At 34.7% G+C, this 19,023-nt stretch overlaps 3 protein-coding genes across 3 annotated transcripts; 2 read left to right on the forward strand and 1 right to left on the reverse strand.

The window, feature by feature from the left end:
- Window positions 1-2,518: 2,518 nt before the first annotated feature.
- LOC114378315 (pentatricopeptide repeat-containing protein At1g02370, mitochondrial-like) lies at window positions 2,519-4,303 on the reverse strand. The gene is made up of 2 exons (XM_028336889.1): window positions 3,938-4,303; window positions 2,519-3,842 (listed from the first exon to the last, which is right to left on the reverse strand). The coding sequence occupies exons 1-2, from the start codon at window positions 4,178-4,180 to the stop codon at window positions 2,655-2,657; spliced, it is 1,431 nt and encodes a 476-aa protein (XP_028192690.1). The 5' UTR covers window positions 4,181-4,303; the 3' UTR covers window positions 2,519-2,654.
- Window positions 4,304-4,317: 14 nt separating this feature from the next.
- Window positions 4,318-6,770, forward strand: LOC114378325 (beta-carotene isomerase D27, chloroplastic-like). The gene is made up of 8 exons (XM_028336899.1): window positions 4,318-4,502; window positions 4,595-4,690; window positions 4,784-4,888; window positions 5,651-5,750; window positions 5,892-5,983; window positions 6,089-6,169; window positions 6,304-6,372; window positions 6,462-6,770. Exons 1-8 carry the CDS (start codon window positions 4,350-4,352, stop codon window positions 6,591-6,593), a joined length of 828 nt encoding a protein of 275 aa, XP_028192700.1. The 5' UTR covers window positions 4,318-4,349; the 3' UTR covers window positions 6,594-6,770.
- Window positions 6,771-10,270: 3,500 nt separating this feature from the next.
- LOC114378336 (proline-rich receptor-like protein kinase PERK3) lies at window positions 10,271-18,428 on the forward strand. The gene is made up of 8 exons (XM_028336908.1): window positions 10,271-10,495; window positions 10,582-10,911; window positions 11,525-11,896; window positions 15,488-15,697; window positions 16,397-16,768; window positions 16,903-17,146; window positions 17,226-17,373; window positions 17,477-18,428. Exons 1-8 carry the CDS (start codon window positions 10,462-10,464, stop codon window positions 17,852-17,854), a joined length of 2,088 nt encoding a protein of 695 aa, XP_028192709.1. The 5' UTR covers window positions 10,271-10,461; the 3' UTR covers window positions 17,855-18,428.
- Window positions 18,429-19,023: the final 595 nt, after the last annotated feature.

Below are 19,023 nucleotides of genomic sequence, written 5' to 3' on the forward strand. Positions count from 1 at the left end.
CAGACAAAGTTTACCTGGAGTTGTAGTCTATTTTCTCTTCAACTAATTTAAGTGATAAATTGTTCGATACAAAATACACACAGGGGCAGCCAAATTGAAATGACATCCTTGACGAGGGATAGGTGATATAATTAAATTTAACAATCCTTGTGTATAATTGTATCAATGTTGCCACTGTAAATGGTTAAAAACTATGTCAATTTATCGAAGAAACTAGCAAGAATAATAGCGATATAAACATAAAAATACTTATCGATTACTACTAGTATAGCCGTGCTGTTTTTTTTTAATTAACGGGCTCGGTCTTTTATTTCTATATTTTTGTAAAAGTTATATTAGCAATGCTTGCATTGTTTTTTTTGCATAATTATAATGGTTTTAATTGAACCAATAAAAAACACAAAAAGAGTTACTGTCAAAAGAACACGATGAGAACAAGGATAATATTATGATATTGGGCCTGTGATCGAATAGTTATAGATCCTTTTAAAATGTGGCAAGCCACTTCAATGGGCACTCATAAGTTAGTCTCTTTCAAAATTATGAAGGAAAGAAAAAAATTAAAATGTGATGAATTTCTGCCTCCCTATCAGATTAGCCTACCTCTATCTGTGAAAAAAAAGTGCTTAGTGTAAAGACCTTGCAGAAATTGTGACATTGGAGAATGTAGGTTTCAATGTCATCTGAAAAATTACAACTTGCGCAGAGTACAGGATAGTGCATGTACATAGATTTTGTTAATAAACGAGTCCTCTAACAACTAATCCCACCTGAAAAAATGATGACAAGAAACAAAAATACCTAAAATATCACCTAAAAGCATACAGTATCAACTATAGACTCTTTAGCGTAAGTGACTCCATGACAAAAAACAAAAATACCATATATTTGTAAAGTTATTTGAATATCATTGATTGTTTAATAGGAGAGAAATTTTTTGTTTACCGGAAATTATAAGTAGAAAAACTTAATTTTTTTATGTTTCATATATTTTAAAAAAATAATATTCAAGAAAAATGATGTTTTTTGGAAAGTTTTTTAATCAATTTTTTATTTACTTTTCTGAATTTTTCTACTAGAATAAAAATATCATATTATTCTTTATTAATTATTTAATTGTTAGAAAATTTATCTAAAGATTTTCAATGATTAACCAAATAATTTTTATTTGTTTTTCACAAAACACACTGTGATTTCTGAGAATAGAAAACCTTTTTCCCTAAACGCCCCATTAGGAAAACCCTTAGGGAAATTAAAAAACTGATGTGGCAGCTTCATTGGTTTTCTAAAATCTGAATTTTCTGAATTTTAAATAACCCTGATTATTTAAAATCTGAATTTTCTAATATAATTATTTTTAATATAATTATATTACTAAATATAATTAATTTATTTATGTCATTAGATTTAATTAAAAGTGAGAAAACTTTTTATTTAACAACACTTTTTGTTTAACAATTTATTTATAGAAAAATATTATATTGTATTAAAATACTTAAACAATTACACTTGGTAAAAACTTCAACTCAAGGTTGTTAGGATAATTATTTCTGTTATGATCATGTTGTCGACAATTTCCACTTCACATTTTTTTCTACTTTTTTCATTTATTTTCTTCTTGGTGATGATCCTTTGCCTAACCCAATCGGATCACGTTAGATTGTGTCTGATCTGAATGCCTAACCCAAACCAATCTATTCATTGGATCTCAATTAGACTAGTCCGATCGGTTTGTTTTGAATTTTAAAACACTAATTGAAATGGTTGTCATTGTGATGTCCTTTGGTTTAGCCTAACAACTTTAACATAAATTTTGACTTTTAAACTTTATTCACCTCATTGGCTCGAAGTTGAAAGAATATTTACCCTCCTAGTTTAACGCCTAGCTATATGTCATTTATGTTTATATTCGACCTTATAAGTCTCATTTGCCTATTTGGCTCAAGGTAAGAGGGTACACAACCCTCCTGATTTTAGGTCAAGATATATGTCATTTATGTTCTTCTTAATTGACCTTTTAGGCCGAGATATATGTCATTTGTGTTCTTAATTGACATTTTAAGCCTAATTTGCCCTTTAGCTCAAGGTTGAATGACTCTACCCTCTCAATTTTAGACGGAGACACATACATCTTAGATCAGTGGTCGGAATGCAGTCCTAAACTGACATCACAGAAATAGGTCTATTTTCTAATGCCTTTTGGGATCGACGATAGCAAAATATCCCCTAATTGGATGATCACCAACTAACTTTAATTTAAAATCCCCTCAAATCTAGAAACATATAGAACTCACTATTAAATGCTCTAGTCTTATCTCTAGATCATCATCTGGAGGTTTCCAGTAACATGGACAATCACCTAACAGGTATATCAACTATAGACTTCAAGGGTTTCATATTTAAGTTAATCATAATGGAGTCGTGTTAAAAAATTTGGAAGAGCTTTGCTAACAGATGCTAGTGCTCCTAGATAAAAATTATTTTTTTTTAAAAAAAACTAGACTGAAATAATAACTAGTGAAAATAAAAATAAAACCATTTCCTTCGTGAAGTATTAAATTGTAAACGATTATGCAGAATCTGTTTCTTATCTTAGGGAAACCAAGTTAACAGATTGCACCTACATGCTGCACATAATTGTTTTTCCATGATATCTAGTTCTCCTGTGCATGGTAGACTCGAGAATCTTCCTTGAATCCTGGATCAATTTCAGGAGACAATTCGGACGCAGTAATGTGATTTTTAATCCAGGAATCATCGAAATTGTTAGCCTTGAGAATCTTGGACAACTCATCAACACCATCCACATCCGTCTCTTCTTCATAGTACTTCAGAAAAGCCCCAAGAACTTGTGGTGAAGGACGCCATTTACCACCCTTGACTTCTGAAAGCGCTGCCTCCAAGTACCTCACAGCAGCATCCAACTGATGCTTCTTCAAGAAAAACTTCATGAACTCTTCCCGAACCCTAAAGAAAGGCCCTTTGCTCCTCCTGCTAGCCTCCTCAAATACCGATTCAGCTTCTTCCAGCTTGTTCTGATTCAAGTGAGCACTAACACAGACACTAACCAACCTCACATCATAGCTAACACAACTAGCCTCCCACTCCTTAAAGCATTTTGTTAACCCCTCTATATCATTAAGCCTTCGGAGGGTACTAAGCATAACAAGATAGCTGAAGTTGGTGACAGGGGAGACAGACTTGAGGGAATTCCACACTCTATGAACCTCCCCAAGATTACCGGTCCCTGCATAAAGGCCAAGCAAGCAATGGTAAGCATCACGCTGTTTCGGCTTCACTTGTTTTTCCAGCATCTTAAGCATCATCTCAGCTTTCTCAAAGTCCTTAAACTTAACATAAATAGAAGCAAGGTTGCTGTAAGTCTGCCAACCAATTTGGTCTTCATCTTCAGTTTTCATCTCCTCGTAGATTCTCTCCACCCCATCAAGATCGTTCAAAGAGGCGCAGCTGTTCATCCAGATATAATATGTGAATGCAGACATGGGAATGCGCCTCTGCTTCATAAGCTCCACCAGCTGAGCCACTTTCTCGGGTTCACCCAGTTTCATAAACAGAGTCATGACATTGTTGAAAGCCAGATTAGTGACATAACCCAGTTCATTCATTCTGTCAAAATGACTCAATGCCTTGTCTTTCATTAGTTCCTTACAGTAACAGTTCAGAAGAGCACCGTAGGTATACATGTTCTTGGCTGCAGGAGGAAGACCGCTGAAGAAATTCTCAGCTGCAACCACCCCTTTGGTTTTGGACACAAGATCTAACTGCACTGCATAGTTATTCCAGGAAAAATTAACTTTCCTCATCTGCATCCATTCTATTATCTGCATTCATTATAAATGATTAATGATAGATTTCAACATTTTTTATTAAAAAAAAATGTGAAAGTTTACAAAAAAGTGAAATTGATATTTGATACCTCGAGTGCGCGCTGGAATCGGCGATACTTTCGGAGCTGCTCCACGCATCGTTCGAGTTCTTGTTTTTTGATGACTTCGCCTTCCATTATATATTGGTCCAACGTTTGCGACACGGTACCTCCGGTGATGTCCAGCGCCGATAACATTCGATATAGGTTTGGCTTTTTCGCGGGAGTCTCAGCCGCAGTGCACAGTCGCCGGAGAAGCCATCCTCCGCCGGAAGTCAGACGGGAGTAATTCATCTCTGTTGATATGAGATTGTGACACAGCCGGCACGGGTGCTCTTTGTCTCTTCTTGGAGGGGTTTTGTTAGGGTTTACCAAAACGCACAACGTGGCGTCGTTTTGAGTTTCACCTGAATTAACCGGTAACCTTTTTGTGTGTGTGTGTGTGTTTTTAACTGAATAGTGAATGGGTAGTTTCTCTCGTTACGGTTGGAGAGAAATGAAGGCGCTAGGCGTTGTTGGTGGTAGTGGTGCCCCAGTGCCAGTGGTATGTTCTAGTGTTAGGAACCACCGGTTTCGCGTTTCCTTCTCTTCTTCTCCGTCATCGGGACCCAAAACGGTGCGTATCTTCCACTTTTGTTTTTCATATTCATGCTACAAAATTCGCTTCGGGCAATGCACGATTTTTCCCGATATCCCGAATTGAATCAGGTGGAACAAGTGGGAATTGCTGCTCCGAAATCTGAATACAAGCCCGGTGTGTTTGATGACTTGTTTCTTAATTTGTTCCGCAACAAATTGGTACAGGTAAAGAAAAGTAGAAAACCTTTTAGACTCTTCTTGTTATAATACATGATGGTTATTGTAGTAGCTGAGTGTGAAATGTGATTAGTATAACAGGAGGTGGGTTGGGACTCGGAGAAACCTGGATATGATGGACTAATTGAAGTTGCCAATCGTCTAATGATGAAGGGCACTACCAATACTGCTACCGTGGAAGCAGCGGTATTTCCATTTGTTTCTCTCTCTCTCTCTCTCTTAAGCTTTCATTAACTCGTTACTCAATTACCCCTTTTCAAAATCTTTCTTATATGCAATAGCATTTTCCCCAAATTGTGAACCTTAAAACTAGTATTATATCTGTATAAAACTCCTTTAAGATAAGAAAATGTATAACATGAAAAAACCTAGTTAATTAGTTTAAGCATCTTCAGTAGGAGCTGTTTATGGAGTTCTTAAACTTAAGAATCAATTCTTATGCAGTTTTACTTTTACCATTCAAGCAATCGACGTGGCAATTCTTATATAAGAAATTAAGAATTGTTTGTTGCTTATTTAAGCAACGTTCTTAACAGAGTTTTTAAGAATCGAGATAATTACAGAACCCATTTTAAGTTTTTATGAATTGTATCATTGAGGAGGAGGAAACTTGTTGAATTTCTTAAATTTCATGTGGGATTGTAGGATCTATCAAAAGTGAGTTAAGCAATTCCATTATGATTGCACTGTTGGAGTTGCTCTAACATATATTGATTGATAAAATCATTTCAAATAAAGTAGACAGTAAAACTTTTTGGCTCAAATAAAACGTAAAAAAGCTTATTAGGTAAAAATGAAAACTTGTTTTGTATGTGATTTTGTTTGAGCTAGTTTTATCTTTATAAGGATCAGAAATTGAGGTCATATTGACTCTATAAGGTTTTTCATCAATTTTGAATGGTCATGTTGTCCGAAAGTAAGTTCACTAGCTGTTGTGACTTGTGTCAGGTACGAATATTGAGATCTCTATTCCCTCCATATCTTTTGGAGCTCTATAAAATGCTCATAGTTCCCATAGGAGGAGGCAAAATTGCAGCTATGATGGTTGGTGAGTCTGATCAGATGCATTTCATTTTTCTATTCTTCTAGATGAATACCAAATCTTTGTTCATGCCTGATGTTCCCCTGAACGTAACAGGCTAATAAACTTGTTTAGATATCCTAAAATGTTTTGGTTTTGACTTTGAAGCAAGGGTTACTGTACTGACTTGTCAATGGCTCATGGGCCCCTGCAAACTCAATTCTGTAGACCTACCAGATGGAATCTCATGCAGTAGTGGGGTGATCACTTGTACTTTTCCATGTGTTTGATCATTTTTTTTAGAGTTATAAAACTCATACCAAATGATCCTGTAATTTTCAAAGTGGTTTTATAAAATCTTGTAGGTGTATGTGGAAAGATGCAAGTATCTGGAGGAAAGCAAGTGTGTTGGTATTTGCACCAACACCTGTAAATTTCCGACACAGGTTAGTGATTCTTCAAAATACTTGCTCTTTTTTCTCATGTTGCAATGAGAGCTAAGCATGTTGTGCATGCTTCGAAGTGAAGTTTTTGCATTCACTGGGTGATTGCATGTGATCTGACTCTATTTTCTATCTAGAGCTTCTTTAAGGATCATATGGGGGTTCCACTACTTATGGAGCCGAACTTTGGCGATTACAGCTGTCAGGTAATATTAAGTAATCTTTTTTGGAGACCACCTTTGTATGATTACCTCCTTGTCATTAGTCATTACTTTCTTATCTTTTAAAATTGCAGTTCAAATTTGGAGTTCTTCCGCCACTGGATGATACGATCGTGAAGGAGCCTTGCTTGGAAGCATGTCCAAATGCTTCCCAACGACGAACGGTTGCCAGAAATATTGATATAACTGCGTGCCCAAAGACATGAATATATTTTTCTTGGGCTTGGGGTTTTAACAGTATTTTTGTAGACTTTCAAGTTTGCAAAGCCTCTTGAAAATTTTGGTCCCAACCTGTACTTGAAGATGGAACTCCATAGCGATAACTCATCTTTGACCGAGCTCAGATGAATTTATTATTAATACAATTCATCCTTTTCTAATTAGATTATTATTTGTTAATATTTTTTAGATTAAATTAGTGTTTTGGTACCCTAATTTATTATTTTGGTTTAATTTGATCCATTAATTTTTTTCGGGTTCAATTTAATCCTTTAATTATTAAAAAGTGTTCATCATTTGTTCTCATCTAACGAGGTCAAGTCTGTGTTCATATGTTCACCTAAAAAAATGACACATCTTTTATTAAGTAGATTCTACCGTTAATAATTGCGATGCAATGGATGACGAGAATAACATTGAATCTCTTCTAAAAATTAGAAAATTAAATTGAATAAAAATAAATAAAAGATTAAATCAATTCAAAATAATAAATTAAAGGACAAAAAATTAATTTTACCTATTTTTTACTTGTATACATTGATATTTAATCATCTTAGTTCAGATATTTTAAGATTATGTTAAATATAAAATATTTTTTCATTTTATGGTTGAAGATAAATTAATCAGAACTGTTTATCAAAACAAGGAGGAGGAACCTCAACCTATGTCAAACATAACCTTTTTTTTTTTATATTTCCAAATTTCTCCAAAATCCTCCTCAAGTAGTATGATTACCCGAACTTTATCCCACCATTGTTGCCTCTCTTGGCCTAATCTACCTCACAATCTATGTCATCAATTTTTTCAAGGATCGCGATGTTGAGTCCTCAATTTTGAATCCTAAAACATTCACTTTTCGAATTGAAAATGAAAAGTTTAATGTTACTTTTGATTTATTATGTTTTTCCGTTATTTTATTTTGATACATTAAATTTTAAAAATTTCATTTTGGTCCTTTATGTTTTCAAAATGTATTATTTTGATTTTTTTTAATTTTTCATCAAAAACCCTAGTGTTTTGTTAACTTTTAAATTTTAAAATGGCTTAATATTACTTTTGGTCCATTATATTTTACAAATGTTTTGCTTTGATATATTATGTTTTAAAAGTTTGATTATGATCCTTTTATATTTTTGAAATGTATCGTTTGATTCTTTTATCACTATTTCGTTAGAAACTTAGTGTTTGTACGTGTTTTAACATAATGGTAGCTAAAAGTTGCAACTATCTTTTTTATTTTAAAAAATAAAAATTATTAAGTAAATGAAAAAAAGATGAATATGAACATCAACCATCTTCACTCTCATGTTATTATTAGTATTTTTTTCATTCAATTTAATCATTTCATAATAAAGAAAAAGTTGTATGGAAGTTTTTCAGTGTATAAGAATTTTCCATGGTTCTAATAAGATTATGTATTGATGCTGTTTAATTTGTGTAGTATTGTATTTTTTATCTTTTCAGATCTAAAAGAAGTTGAAAGAGATGATAATTTTTTTAGTTGTTTATTTTTTTAAAATAAAATAAAAATAGTGACGATTTTTGGTCATAACTATATAAAATTAATTATTTTAAAAGGCCTAATGTCACTTTTAGTCTATTATGTTTCATAATTATTTATTTTGCTACATTAAATTTTATTTTGATATTTTATATTTTAAAAATGTATTATTTTTTATTATTTTTTAAAAATTAAAAGAACACTAATATTTTTTAATGTAATATTAAAAAAATATCAAAATGATATATTTTAAAAACATAAAAAAATAAAAATGAAATGTTTAAAATTTAATATATGAAAGTGAAATAATTGTGATATATAGTAGACTAAAAGTGATATTTAGGGGAAAAAAAAGAACTGTTATTTGAGCTGAAAAAGGAGTATTTGAGCATTCCATTTGTTTACAATATTAACAATTAGACCAAGTCCATGAAAAACTCCTTTTGCATTAGCGACAGCTCCCACATGTGTTGCTATGAGTGCGTGAGTACATGGGGTCCAAACTTCTGCATGAGAAGTTTATTTAGATTCTTGCCACATAGGATAATCGAAGTCACGTCACGTCATCAACCGAAAAAGATACGTGAATGATGATGATCTTCACGTAGGATGCTACATAATGTATGATGAATATTGAATGGTGATATAAAATGAAGAACTAATAAAGTTATTGTATTCTGAAACATATATTTTTGTTAAATATTTAAATAAAAAAAATTGCCACTTACAATCATTATATTTTATTCGGCTCGAATAAAATTAATTCTAATGGTCTAAATAAAAAATAAAGAACTAATGGATGATCTGTGATCGTTTGATAAGATATTTTTTTTACTACAAACTTGTTTTAAGCAAAATAAATAAATAATGACAATGTTTTTAAGACTAAAATATATTCAAGTGAATATCGTTATATTTTCTAATTCCTACAAGTTAAATAATTTGAAAATAAAATATTTTAAAAAAATATATATTATTAATATTTCTATTTAATTTTTATTTTAGAATTCTTAATAAATATTGTAAAAATACTCCTTGCACTAATCTTTTAGATTAAAATAGATATTTGATATTTGTGATGTTATGTCATTAAAAATAATTCAAAATTAAGAAAGTATACATTACAAGATACAAAAGATATCTTTTTTTTTTTAATTATGTGATTGAACATTTAAATAATATTTGATTTTAATATTTGACAAAAATTATTTTTTATCAAACTTTACTTACCCTTTAATCGAACTCTAAATTAAGAAAAATCTATTTTCCTAATAAATCAAATGGTTAAAAAATAAAATATATCTTTTGGTTCTATTACTAACAAAATAACTAAAAAATTAACTATAATTTTAATCGTATTCTAATTATGTTTTTCTTCTAACTTAAACACTTTATTCATATTGACTTGAGCATTATGTGACCTAAAATCTACATTATCTTGTTGTGTGTGATCAAAAGATTAGACATGTCCAAGGATTAGTTTAATACTTCAAATTATCCCACAATTTCAAGAAAAAACTCTTAAATTAAAAATAAAACCATACTAATAAATGTTATAAAGACATTAGTAATATTTTTTAATACACCATAATAAATATTTTTTATTTTAAAAAGTAATAATGTAATTATATTTATTTTCCAAAACAATAAATATTTTTTCATAATTACTACTTTACTTTGTTTCATAATTACTAATTAATGCTTGTATAAAAAGTATACTCCTGTTTAAAAATATCGTGAGCTATTTAAAAATTTAGTAAACAAATACTACTACTTTGAAAATGTTACTCAGGGAGTATTAGTATTACATTAATATTTTTGAACTTTAACATATTAAATATTTCGTTTAATTTAGCAATTATTTTTTCATAAAAAAACAATTGTTTTTAATTCATTAAAACAGTGTTCTAAAGTTTTCTTTTATCAAATTTCTTTGGAAAAAAACTTTTAAAATGACGGCAAAACAAAAAAAATATTGTTTTTAACTACTAACAAAATATAACAAATAGTTGCAAACTAGTCTAATATTTTTATTTTTTGTAAAGTGCAGAAAAGAAATTTATCAACTACTACTAATATTCTTGAAACGTTTTAAAGTAATATTTCTGCGTTGAAAAAAAAAAATAATCCCGGTGTGGTGACGAGGCGTGGAAAAAATAGAGAAGAAACGTGATGAGGCTTCTTATAGCTTATGCAAGTAACTACTAAGTAACCGCTAACAGTAACACCTTCGATTCAACTCAGTTATGCCCACTTCCTCCACTCCGAGTCCAAGTCACTCCCTCAACTCACTCCCCGCCGTTCATTTTATCCCACCCCTGTAGATCTGATCTGGACCCTTCCCGGCGTCGCTGATGTTGCTGCTCGTCGTTTCCACCGCTTTAACCGGTAATGATAGGTTTTCGTGTGTGGACCAATCTTAAGTTTTTTTTTGGTTAGGTTGGGTTTGTTTGACATTTTTGCAAATAATGCAGGTGCGTTGAAATGGTTGCTTGTGTTGCTATCTTGCATGGTGTGGTTTGTGGTTGATTATGGTGCGTGTGGCAGAGCACTGCAGCTGGAAGCACCTTCTTTGTCTCCAGCTGCAGCACCTGTTGTTGCTGTTGATGATCTGCCACTGCCGACGAATGCTCATGGGTTAAAGCATTTGCCTGCACCGATTCCGTCACGCGCCAATTTCACCAAAGGGAGAGGAGAATTACAGCCCCCGGTTTCCGGGTTTAAGAATATTGCCCCTATGCATCCCATTGCTGATGCTATTCCTTCTGCTCTCGCTCAGCCACCATTGTCCCCTTATGTTTCCGGTAAGAAGAGAAAAAAAATTACATTTCTAATGAAGGAAACCCCATTTTAGTCCCTGATTTGTTATAGTAGTCTATGAAATTAGAAAAAATGTTAAATGAATTCATTATATAGGTGTAATCATACCATCACTAAAGCACCTATGCATCGGATCCCATCAGAACAAGCGTGCTTAGACAATAATAGTATTAGGATAGGTAAACTCTTGGGAAGGATGTCCTCGTGTTACACATCTTCTGAAAAAAATCCTGAAATTAAAATTCATCAGTCACATTAGTCTATGCCGTTAGCTTTGTTAAGAACTATAGTGATGCTAACTACTAAGGGTGTATTTGGATTTCCGTTCAGACAACCCAAACGGACGTTCATCTCATAAGTTATAAAATTTAGGGACTATAATGATAATAAATTATACATTTCAGGGACTAATGTCAGTTTCAGGGATTTGTTTGATATTTTTCTAATTTGAGGAACTACTATGCGAGTGACTCCTAAAATGGGAGTTTGCTCATTTCTAATGCTACTGTGTGTTACTTGACTTGGAATGTGCTTTTTTTAAATTTTAATTGCTGAATTAGTTTCAAAGTAAAACATTATCTCTCTTTGTTGTGCCAGATTGTTGCAAACAAGACATGGTGTGGAAACGTGGCAGTGAGGTTTGCCACTGTGCTTATCCCATAAAGCTAGACCTACTTCTTTTGAATGTCTCTGAAAACCCCGACCAGAATGCTTTTCTCAATGGTTTGGCCACCCAACTTGAGCTGCAGACTACCCAAATTGAAATTATTAAATTTTATCTACTCAGCTTATCGACGTTGAATATATCAATGGATATCACTCCACATAAAGGGATCAGTTTCTCGGCCGAGGAAGCAGCTAAAATAAACTCATTGCTTTTACTGCATAAGGTTCAACTAGACCGCAGATTTGTGGGCGACTACAAAGTAATCAATATAACCTGGTTTAAACCTCCACCTCATTCTCCAGGTAAGTTCAGAACTTTAAAATTCTGAAATATGACATTACAAATCGTGATGCTTTGGTGTTCTTAATAATTGAAACTAACAGTGACTGTGAAATGATTATTGTGCAAAAAAACACACATCTAATGTTTATTTGCACAAGGTACTGAAACCTTTGTAATGTATGTAAATCTAAAATCTTACTGTTTTAACTACTTCCATGCTATTGTTTTAATGTATATAGATTTCATGTCCATTTGTTTTTCGTTTTTCCATTGTTGCTGCCTAGTGGTGACTGGTGAGAAAAGGAAGAGAGCGATATGCTGATGCTAAAGGGACTAATCTATTGATTGCTCATTCCTTCTGATAGCTGTTATGTTTTGATGTTTCTTGATTCATTTTGTATTGAACCTACAAACGAAAATCATATAACTTTGATGCCTAGGAAAGTGTTCAGCTACATTGTCAATTGTGCAGTGCAAATTTGGATAGTTGTTTGTATATTGCTAATATGCGACATTGTACTGTTTAGCTATCTGTGTTTGTGTATTGATTGTAAATATGGCCAAAGTAGAGCTTATAAGATTTGGACATTCTTCACCTCATAAGCTAGTTTTTTAGGTTGAGTTAGACCCAGCCCAAATTTAAGATGGTATTAGAGCTTATCATAAATCCAAAAATCTACCTAACTCTGCGGCTTTCCCAGTGCAATCTACCTGGTCCTGCAACTTTCCTAGTGCAATATAAAAAAAAAAGTCTTAAAATATCCACATTTCAAATAGTCCAATCCTAGGCATGAAGAGGGTGTGTTGAGATCCCACATCAACTATAGATATGACTAAAGTAGAGCTTATAAAGGCTTGGACAATCCTTATTTTATGAACTAGTTTTTTAAGTTGGATTAAGTTGAACCCAAATTCAAGAGTTTGCATATATGGTTATGTTGAAGACATGATTTGATTACTATAATTAGGGAATATTCTCATTAGCTGATAATTAGGGATTATTGTCATTAATAGTCTTGATTATGTTTAGATTTCTAGGTTTTTCGATCCCTTTCTCTTTCTTTTCTCTTTTTTTTCTTTCCTTCAGCCGCAGCCCCCCTTTTTTGTCTCATGAACAGTAACCGCGACCACTGCGAGCTCTGCTGTGCCACCACCGAGCCGCCATTTCTCTCCTCAACTTCAACGGTATCTAGTCTCTGCTGATGTGACATTCTTTGAGAGTACTTTTCTCCTTCCACTGTTGAATATGCCCCTCTGCAGGTTCCACCTGTTGTTCCAACACCACTCATTGCTCCTGCTCCAAGTCCACCTCCACTACTCACATACCATTGACGAACACAGGCACTACCAGTAGTGCCACCTACTGATCCTCCAACATCATCTTCTGCTCCAAACATCTGTCCACCATCGTCGCCTGCACCTGAATTTTCCATTGGTGTTCGGTCCACTCGTAATCCCAATCCTTTATATGCTTTTAATCTTAAATGTGACCTTTTATCACCCTCTTATTATTCTTCTATCTCTTCTTTGCATTTTGTGTCTATTCCAAAGTCTACAGGTGAAGTCATGGCTGACCACAATTGGTAACAGGCGATGATGGCAAAAATGGCTGCGTTGGATGCCAGCAACACGTGGGAGCTTGCTCCCTTGCCTCCCAACAAATCCACTGTTGGGTGTTGTTGGGTCTATCGGTGAAGATCGCACCAGATGACACTATTGATCGCTACAAAGCTCGCTTGGTGGCTAAGGGATATACTCAGATTTTTGGTCTTGATTATGGTGACACTTTTTCACTTGTGACCAAAATGACCTCTGTTTGAATTTTTCTTGCTATGGCCACAATCCGACATTGGCCTCTTCACTAGTTGGACATCAAAAATGCCTTCTTGCATGGTCAGTTGCAAGAAGAGATGTACATGGATCAGCCACCTAGTTTTACAGTCTCCGATGACTCCTACCTTATCTGTAAGCTTCGCCGCTCACTCTATGGCTTGAAGCAATCTCCTCGTGCTTAGGTTGGTCGTTTAACTCCGCTTTGCTTGAGTTTGGTGTGACTCGCTGTGAAGCTGATCACTCAGCATTTGCCCTTCATTCTAAGTCTGGATTGTGCCTCTATCTTGTTGTATATGTTGATGACATCGTCATCTCTGGCAATGACTCTATGGGGATCCTTGGCCTCAAGTCTCACCTTCATAGTCAGTTTCAGACTAAGGACTTGGGCCCCCTCAGGTACTTCCTTAGCATCGAACTTGCCCAATCCTCATCTGCCATTGTCATTTCCTAGCGGAAGTATGCCTTAGACATTTTGATCGAGACTGGTATGATTGATTGTTGCCCGAGCGATACTCCCATGGATCCTCATATGAAGCTTCTTCCGAGTTAGGGGGAGCCATTGAAAGACCCTGGAAGATATCATCGTCTAGTAGGCAGGCTTAATTATCCCACTGTCACTACACCAAATATCACATTTGCAGTCAGTGTGGTTAGCCAATTCATGAAGGAACCATGTGATAGTCATTGGAATGTTGTGATACTTATCCTTCGATACCTCAAAAATGCACCGGGTCGCGGATTAATATATGGAGATAAAGGCAATGCCAAAATTGTTTGCTACTCTGATGCTGATCGGGCAAGATCACCATCAGATAGGAGGTCCACTTCTGGATATTGTGTTCCCATTGGAGGGAACTTGACTTGGAGGAGCAAAAAGCCGAATACAGTTGCTAGATCCAGTGCTGAAGTTGAGTACCGTGCTATGGCAGCAACTGCATCTGAGATTACATGGCTTAGGCAACTTCTCCAACAACTAAAATTTGGAGACACTCAGGATACTAGACTGCTATGCGACAATCAAACTGCTCTCCACATTTCATCAAATCTGGTCTTCCATGAGCGGACTAAACACATAGAAATTGACTGTCACTTTGTGAGAGAGAAGGTGCTCTTAGGAGAAATCATCACTGACTTTGTCAGCTCAGGCGACCAACTTGTAGACATGCTTACTGAATCCCTCAAAGGTTCTCATGTTGACAACATGTGTAACAAGTTTGGTTCATATAACATACATGCTCCAGCTTGAGGGGGAGTGTTGAAGATATGATTTGATTACTATAATTAGGGAATTATCATTAGCTGATAATTAGGGATTATTGTCATTAATAGTCTTGATTATGTTTCCCTAAATTGTACTGTTATTCAATTATAAATAAGAGTATACATGTGAGATACAACACACAATTACAGTAAACCTTTTCTATAGGTTATACAATTACAAACGCTTTATTGCCTGTATGTTAGTCTTGTTGGCTTGTTGCCACATTTTTGCTGAACATTTAATGTGATATCCCATTTTATAGCAACATTGTCCAATACTCCTAGTTTCTTTGGTCTCTCAAGGCTTTAGAAGATGTACATAACTACATCTAGTTTTCTTGAACTTGTTAGTTGTAATGTAACATAGTATCAGATATTTTTTTATGGTTACTGCATTCGGTCCGGTGGAAGAGGAATTACTAACAACTGCCTCTTCAATCTTCATGGGGCTTGATGGTGGTGTTAACAATGAATATCTATGCATTTATATATAATAACGTCTTTGAATTCTAATGCAGCTCCTACAATTTCTACATCACCTATGAAAGCTCCCCAGAGACGAGCACCTACAGCTACATTGTCGAGTACTTCAGACAGGGGAAGGCGTTCAAACTTGCTTCTTATTCTTGGAATTGTCACTGGCATACTCTTCATTTCCATTGTATGTGTACTTATACTTTGCTTATGCACAATGAGGCCAAAAACAAAAACACCTCCCACAGAAACTGGTAAATATTTCTATTTCAAACTCCATATTACCTTTTATTTTTCTTTTTTGCATTCTCTATAACCACCTAGTAAAGGTGAAAGCTGCTGTGTATTATGTTTGGTCACCTTTTTATATTTAGATATTGTAAAGGCAATGAGTGTAGCCATTAAAGGAGGTCAACTTGGGTTCCCTTAAACGAAATTTTTCTCATGACACAGAAACAAGGAGAGAAGTTCTCTGACTAAATTAATTGCAATTGTTTAGGATGAGCATTTTCGGAGTGGATTATAAAATGCTCGAAAAAATATTTACTGGAATTCAATATGGATGTCTACTAATATATTGTGAATTGTGATCATTGATTGTGAAACTTGATACTGTATACAATTTTATCAACTGAATCAAGAGTAGTTATGCTATTGTTGTAAAATAATGGCTGCCAGTTTTCAAGTAGTTATAAATCTGTTTGGAGGAAAATAGCAAAGGCCCTTTTTAACTTATTGAGAAACTTTTCAGGATTTCAACCTAACTTGACTTTTTCAGCTATTGAAAGGTAGAAATACATGTGACTCAAAATGTACATTTAATATTTATGGAGAAATGAGATGCTGTCCATTGATGAACCCATATTAAAAGGATGATTGCTCTTATCTGTTGACTGTTGCTTTGGTATATTGTCTTCTAGGCCTGCTACTAAGGTTTGCTCTCCTTTCTACAGAAAAGCCAAGGATTGAAAGTGCAGTTTCTGCTGTTGGGTCTCTTCCCCACCCAACCAGTACCCGCTTTATTGCTTATGAAGAACTTAAAGAAGCAACAAATAATTTTGAACCAGCAAGTGTACTTGGAGAAGGAGGTTTTGGTAGAGTTTATAAAGGTGTCTTAAATGATGGAACTGCTGTTGCAATTAAGAGACTTACTAGTGGAGGGCAACAAGGTGATAAAGAATTTTTAGTTGAGGTTGAGATGCTTAGCCGGTTGCATCATCGTAACCTTGTAAAACTAGTGGGATACTATAGCAACCGTGACTCATCACAAAATCTACTTTGCTACGAGCTTGTCCCAAATGGAAGCTTGGAGGCCTGGCTTCATGGTAATATAATTTCTCAAATCATGGCATCAGCTCTGTAATCTTGAAATGACATGTTTTGCTTCTTCCAAATTTACAATAACGTTTAAGAAAGTATTTTACTGTGCTTAATTAAAATTGGCCTTGATTTGTCCTAGGTCCGCTGGGAATAAATTGCCCTTTGGATTGGGACACTAGAATGAAGATCGCCCTTGATGCTGCAAGAGGACTTGCATACATGCATGAAGATTCACAGCCCTGTGTAATACACAGAGATTTCAAGGCATCTAACATATTGCTTGAAAACAACTTTCATGCTAAAGTTGCAGATTTTGGTCTAGCTAAACAGGCACCTGAAGGCAGAGCTAATTATCTATCTACTAGAGTCATGGGCACATTTGGGTTAGTTTCATTCTTTTCTTTCTTATACTTGTTATTTTCATTTAATTTAAATTTAAGATGAAATGAAACTGTTATATAGGTATGTAGCGCCTGAATATGCTATGACTGGACACCTGCTAGTTAAAAGCGATGTTTATAGCTACGGCGTTGTCTTGCTGGAACTGTTGATCGGAAGGAAACCAGTGGATATGTCACAGCCATCTGGACAAGAAAACCTTGTTACTTGGGTTAGATTCATACCTAGACACTTACACATTCTCATTAAGTTCAAAATTTCCATTTGGAGTTTTACATGGGATATACAATAATTTACGGGGTTATTCTTTTCAGGCAAGGCCAATTCTTAGAGATAAGGACAGCTTGGAAGAACTTGCTGATCCAAGGCTTGGGGGAAGGTACCCAAAGGAAGATTTTGTACGTGTTTGCACTATTGCTGCAGCCTGTGTTGCTCCTGAAGCAAGCCAACGACCTGCAATGGGTGAAGTGGTACAATCACTTAAAATGGTGCAGCGGGTCACAGAATCTCATGATCCTGTGTTAGCGTCATCCAATACACGGCCCAACCTGAGACAGTCCTCTACCACTTACGATTCTGATGGGACATCTTCAATGTTTTCTTCAGGTCCTTACTCTGGTCTAAGTACCTTTGACTATCACAACATTTCGAGAACGGCTGTTTTCTCTGAAGATCTTCATGAAGGACGATGAAAGTACTTGGAAAGTATGCACCCAAAGGTTTTTCCCACCATAATTTAGAGAAATTTTCCTTCACATAGCTGAAGGTGGAACCATAACTGAAGGTGTTTTCTTGGTTACAGTGGGTATTCTTCTGTGATCGCTTTTGCCATCCTCCTCGGTAAACCACCATCCTTTCCCCCCCTAGGAGACAGTGTTTCCACGTGTGGATGAAATTTTGTATATATATGTATTCTAGTTTGTTTTTCCAGATTGGCTTCAAAAGCCTTTTTAATTTAATATATATCTGCATAGCTTCACTATCATCATCATATTCAAGGACGGACAGTATTGTTAACAGCCAATGGCAAGTCGGGTTTCACTATGATTCCGCGAAAAGCCAACGCCCCTGTTGATTTTTTTGGCTTAAAAAGAAGTGCATAATATTGATCCCATGAAAGCTTGGGAGGATCCGCGGATTTTGAGTGATGGCATCATTGGGGTTGCCTTTCTGCGTTAGCTGCGATTTGTGTCTGTTGTTTGTTTACTTTCCACCGAGTATAAAACAAGGGACACATCATGGGTCGGTTTCTTCATTCATCCATAACTAGATGTATATCTTCGCCATTATAAATTTGGCTTGCAGCAGTTTTGTTTTGGTTATATTAATACGTAGGTCTTTGTAGTTCTGGAAGTATTTAACTATAAGATAGAGAGTCGGGGGAAAAAAATAAGGGCTTTCCACTTTCCATGTCAGAAATGTCATATTAGTAGTATTTAATGAAATTTTGAGGGTGTTAATCATTAAAGATTGAATTGTAAATTTTAATTTAAAAGTTTTAAACTATAAGAACATAATTAAAAATAGTGAAGCTATAGACCATAGGCAAATTAAGATATTTCAAATCCTTCATTTTGGTTCCTTTCTTTTTTAGTTGGCATTCTATTCGGGCATGGAAGGAAACATGAAGCATGTGGTCTAGAACCCAATTCACTAATTTTTACCAGGTCAACTTGTCCCTTTCTATATTATGCAAGAACGTGTGGGTGACATTCAATCAACATCTTTCAAGCGGAATAGAAACAACGGCTACCATGCCAAAATTTGCGCGCAAAATCCCAAGAATAAAATTATAAAACCCCATCCCATACTTGGAACACAAACGCAGTCCGAGTTTGTCCATTGTCTCTACTCTTAGAAC

Source organism: Glycine soja, chromosome 2 (genome assembly GCF_004193775.1).
Source record: "Glycine soja cultivar W05 chromosome 2, ASM419377v2, whole genome shotgun sequence".
Classification (NCBI taxonomy): Eukaryota; Viridiplantae; Streptophyta; class Magnoliopsida; order Fabales; family Fabaceae; genus Glycine; species Glycine soja.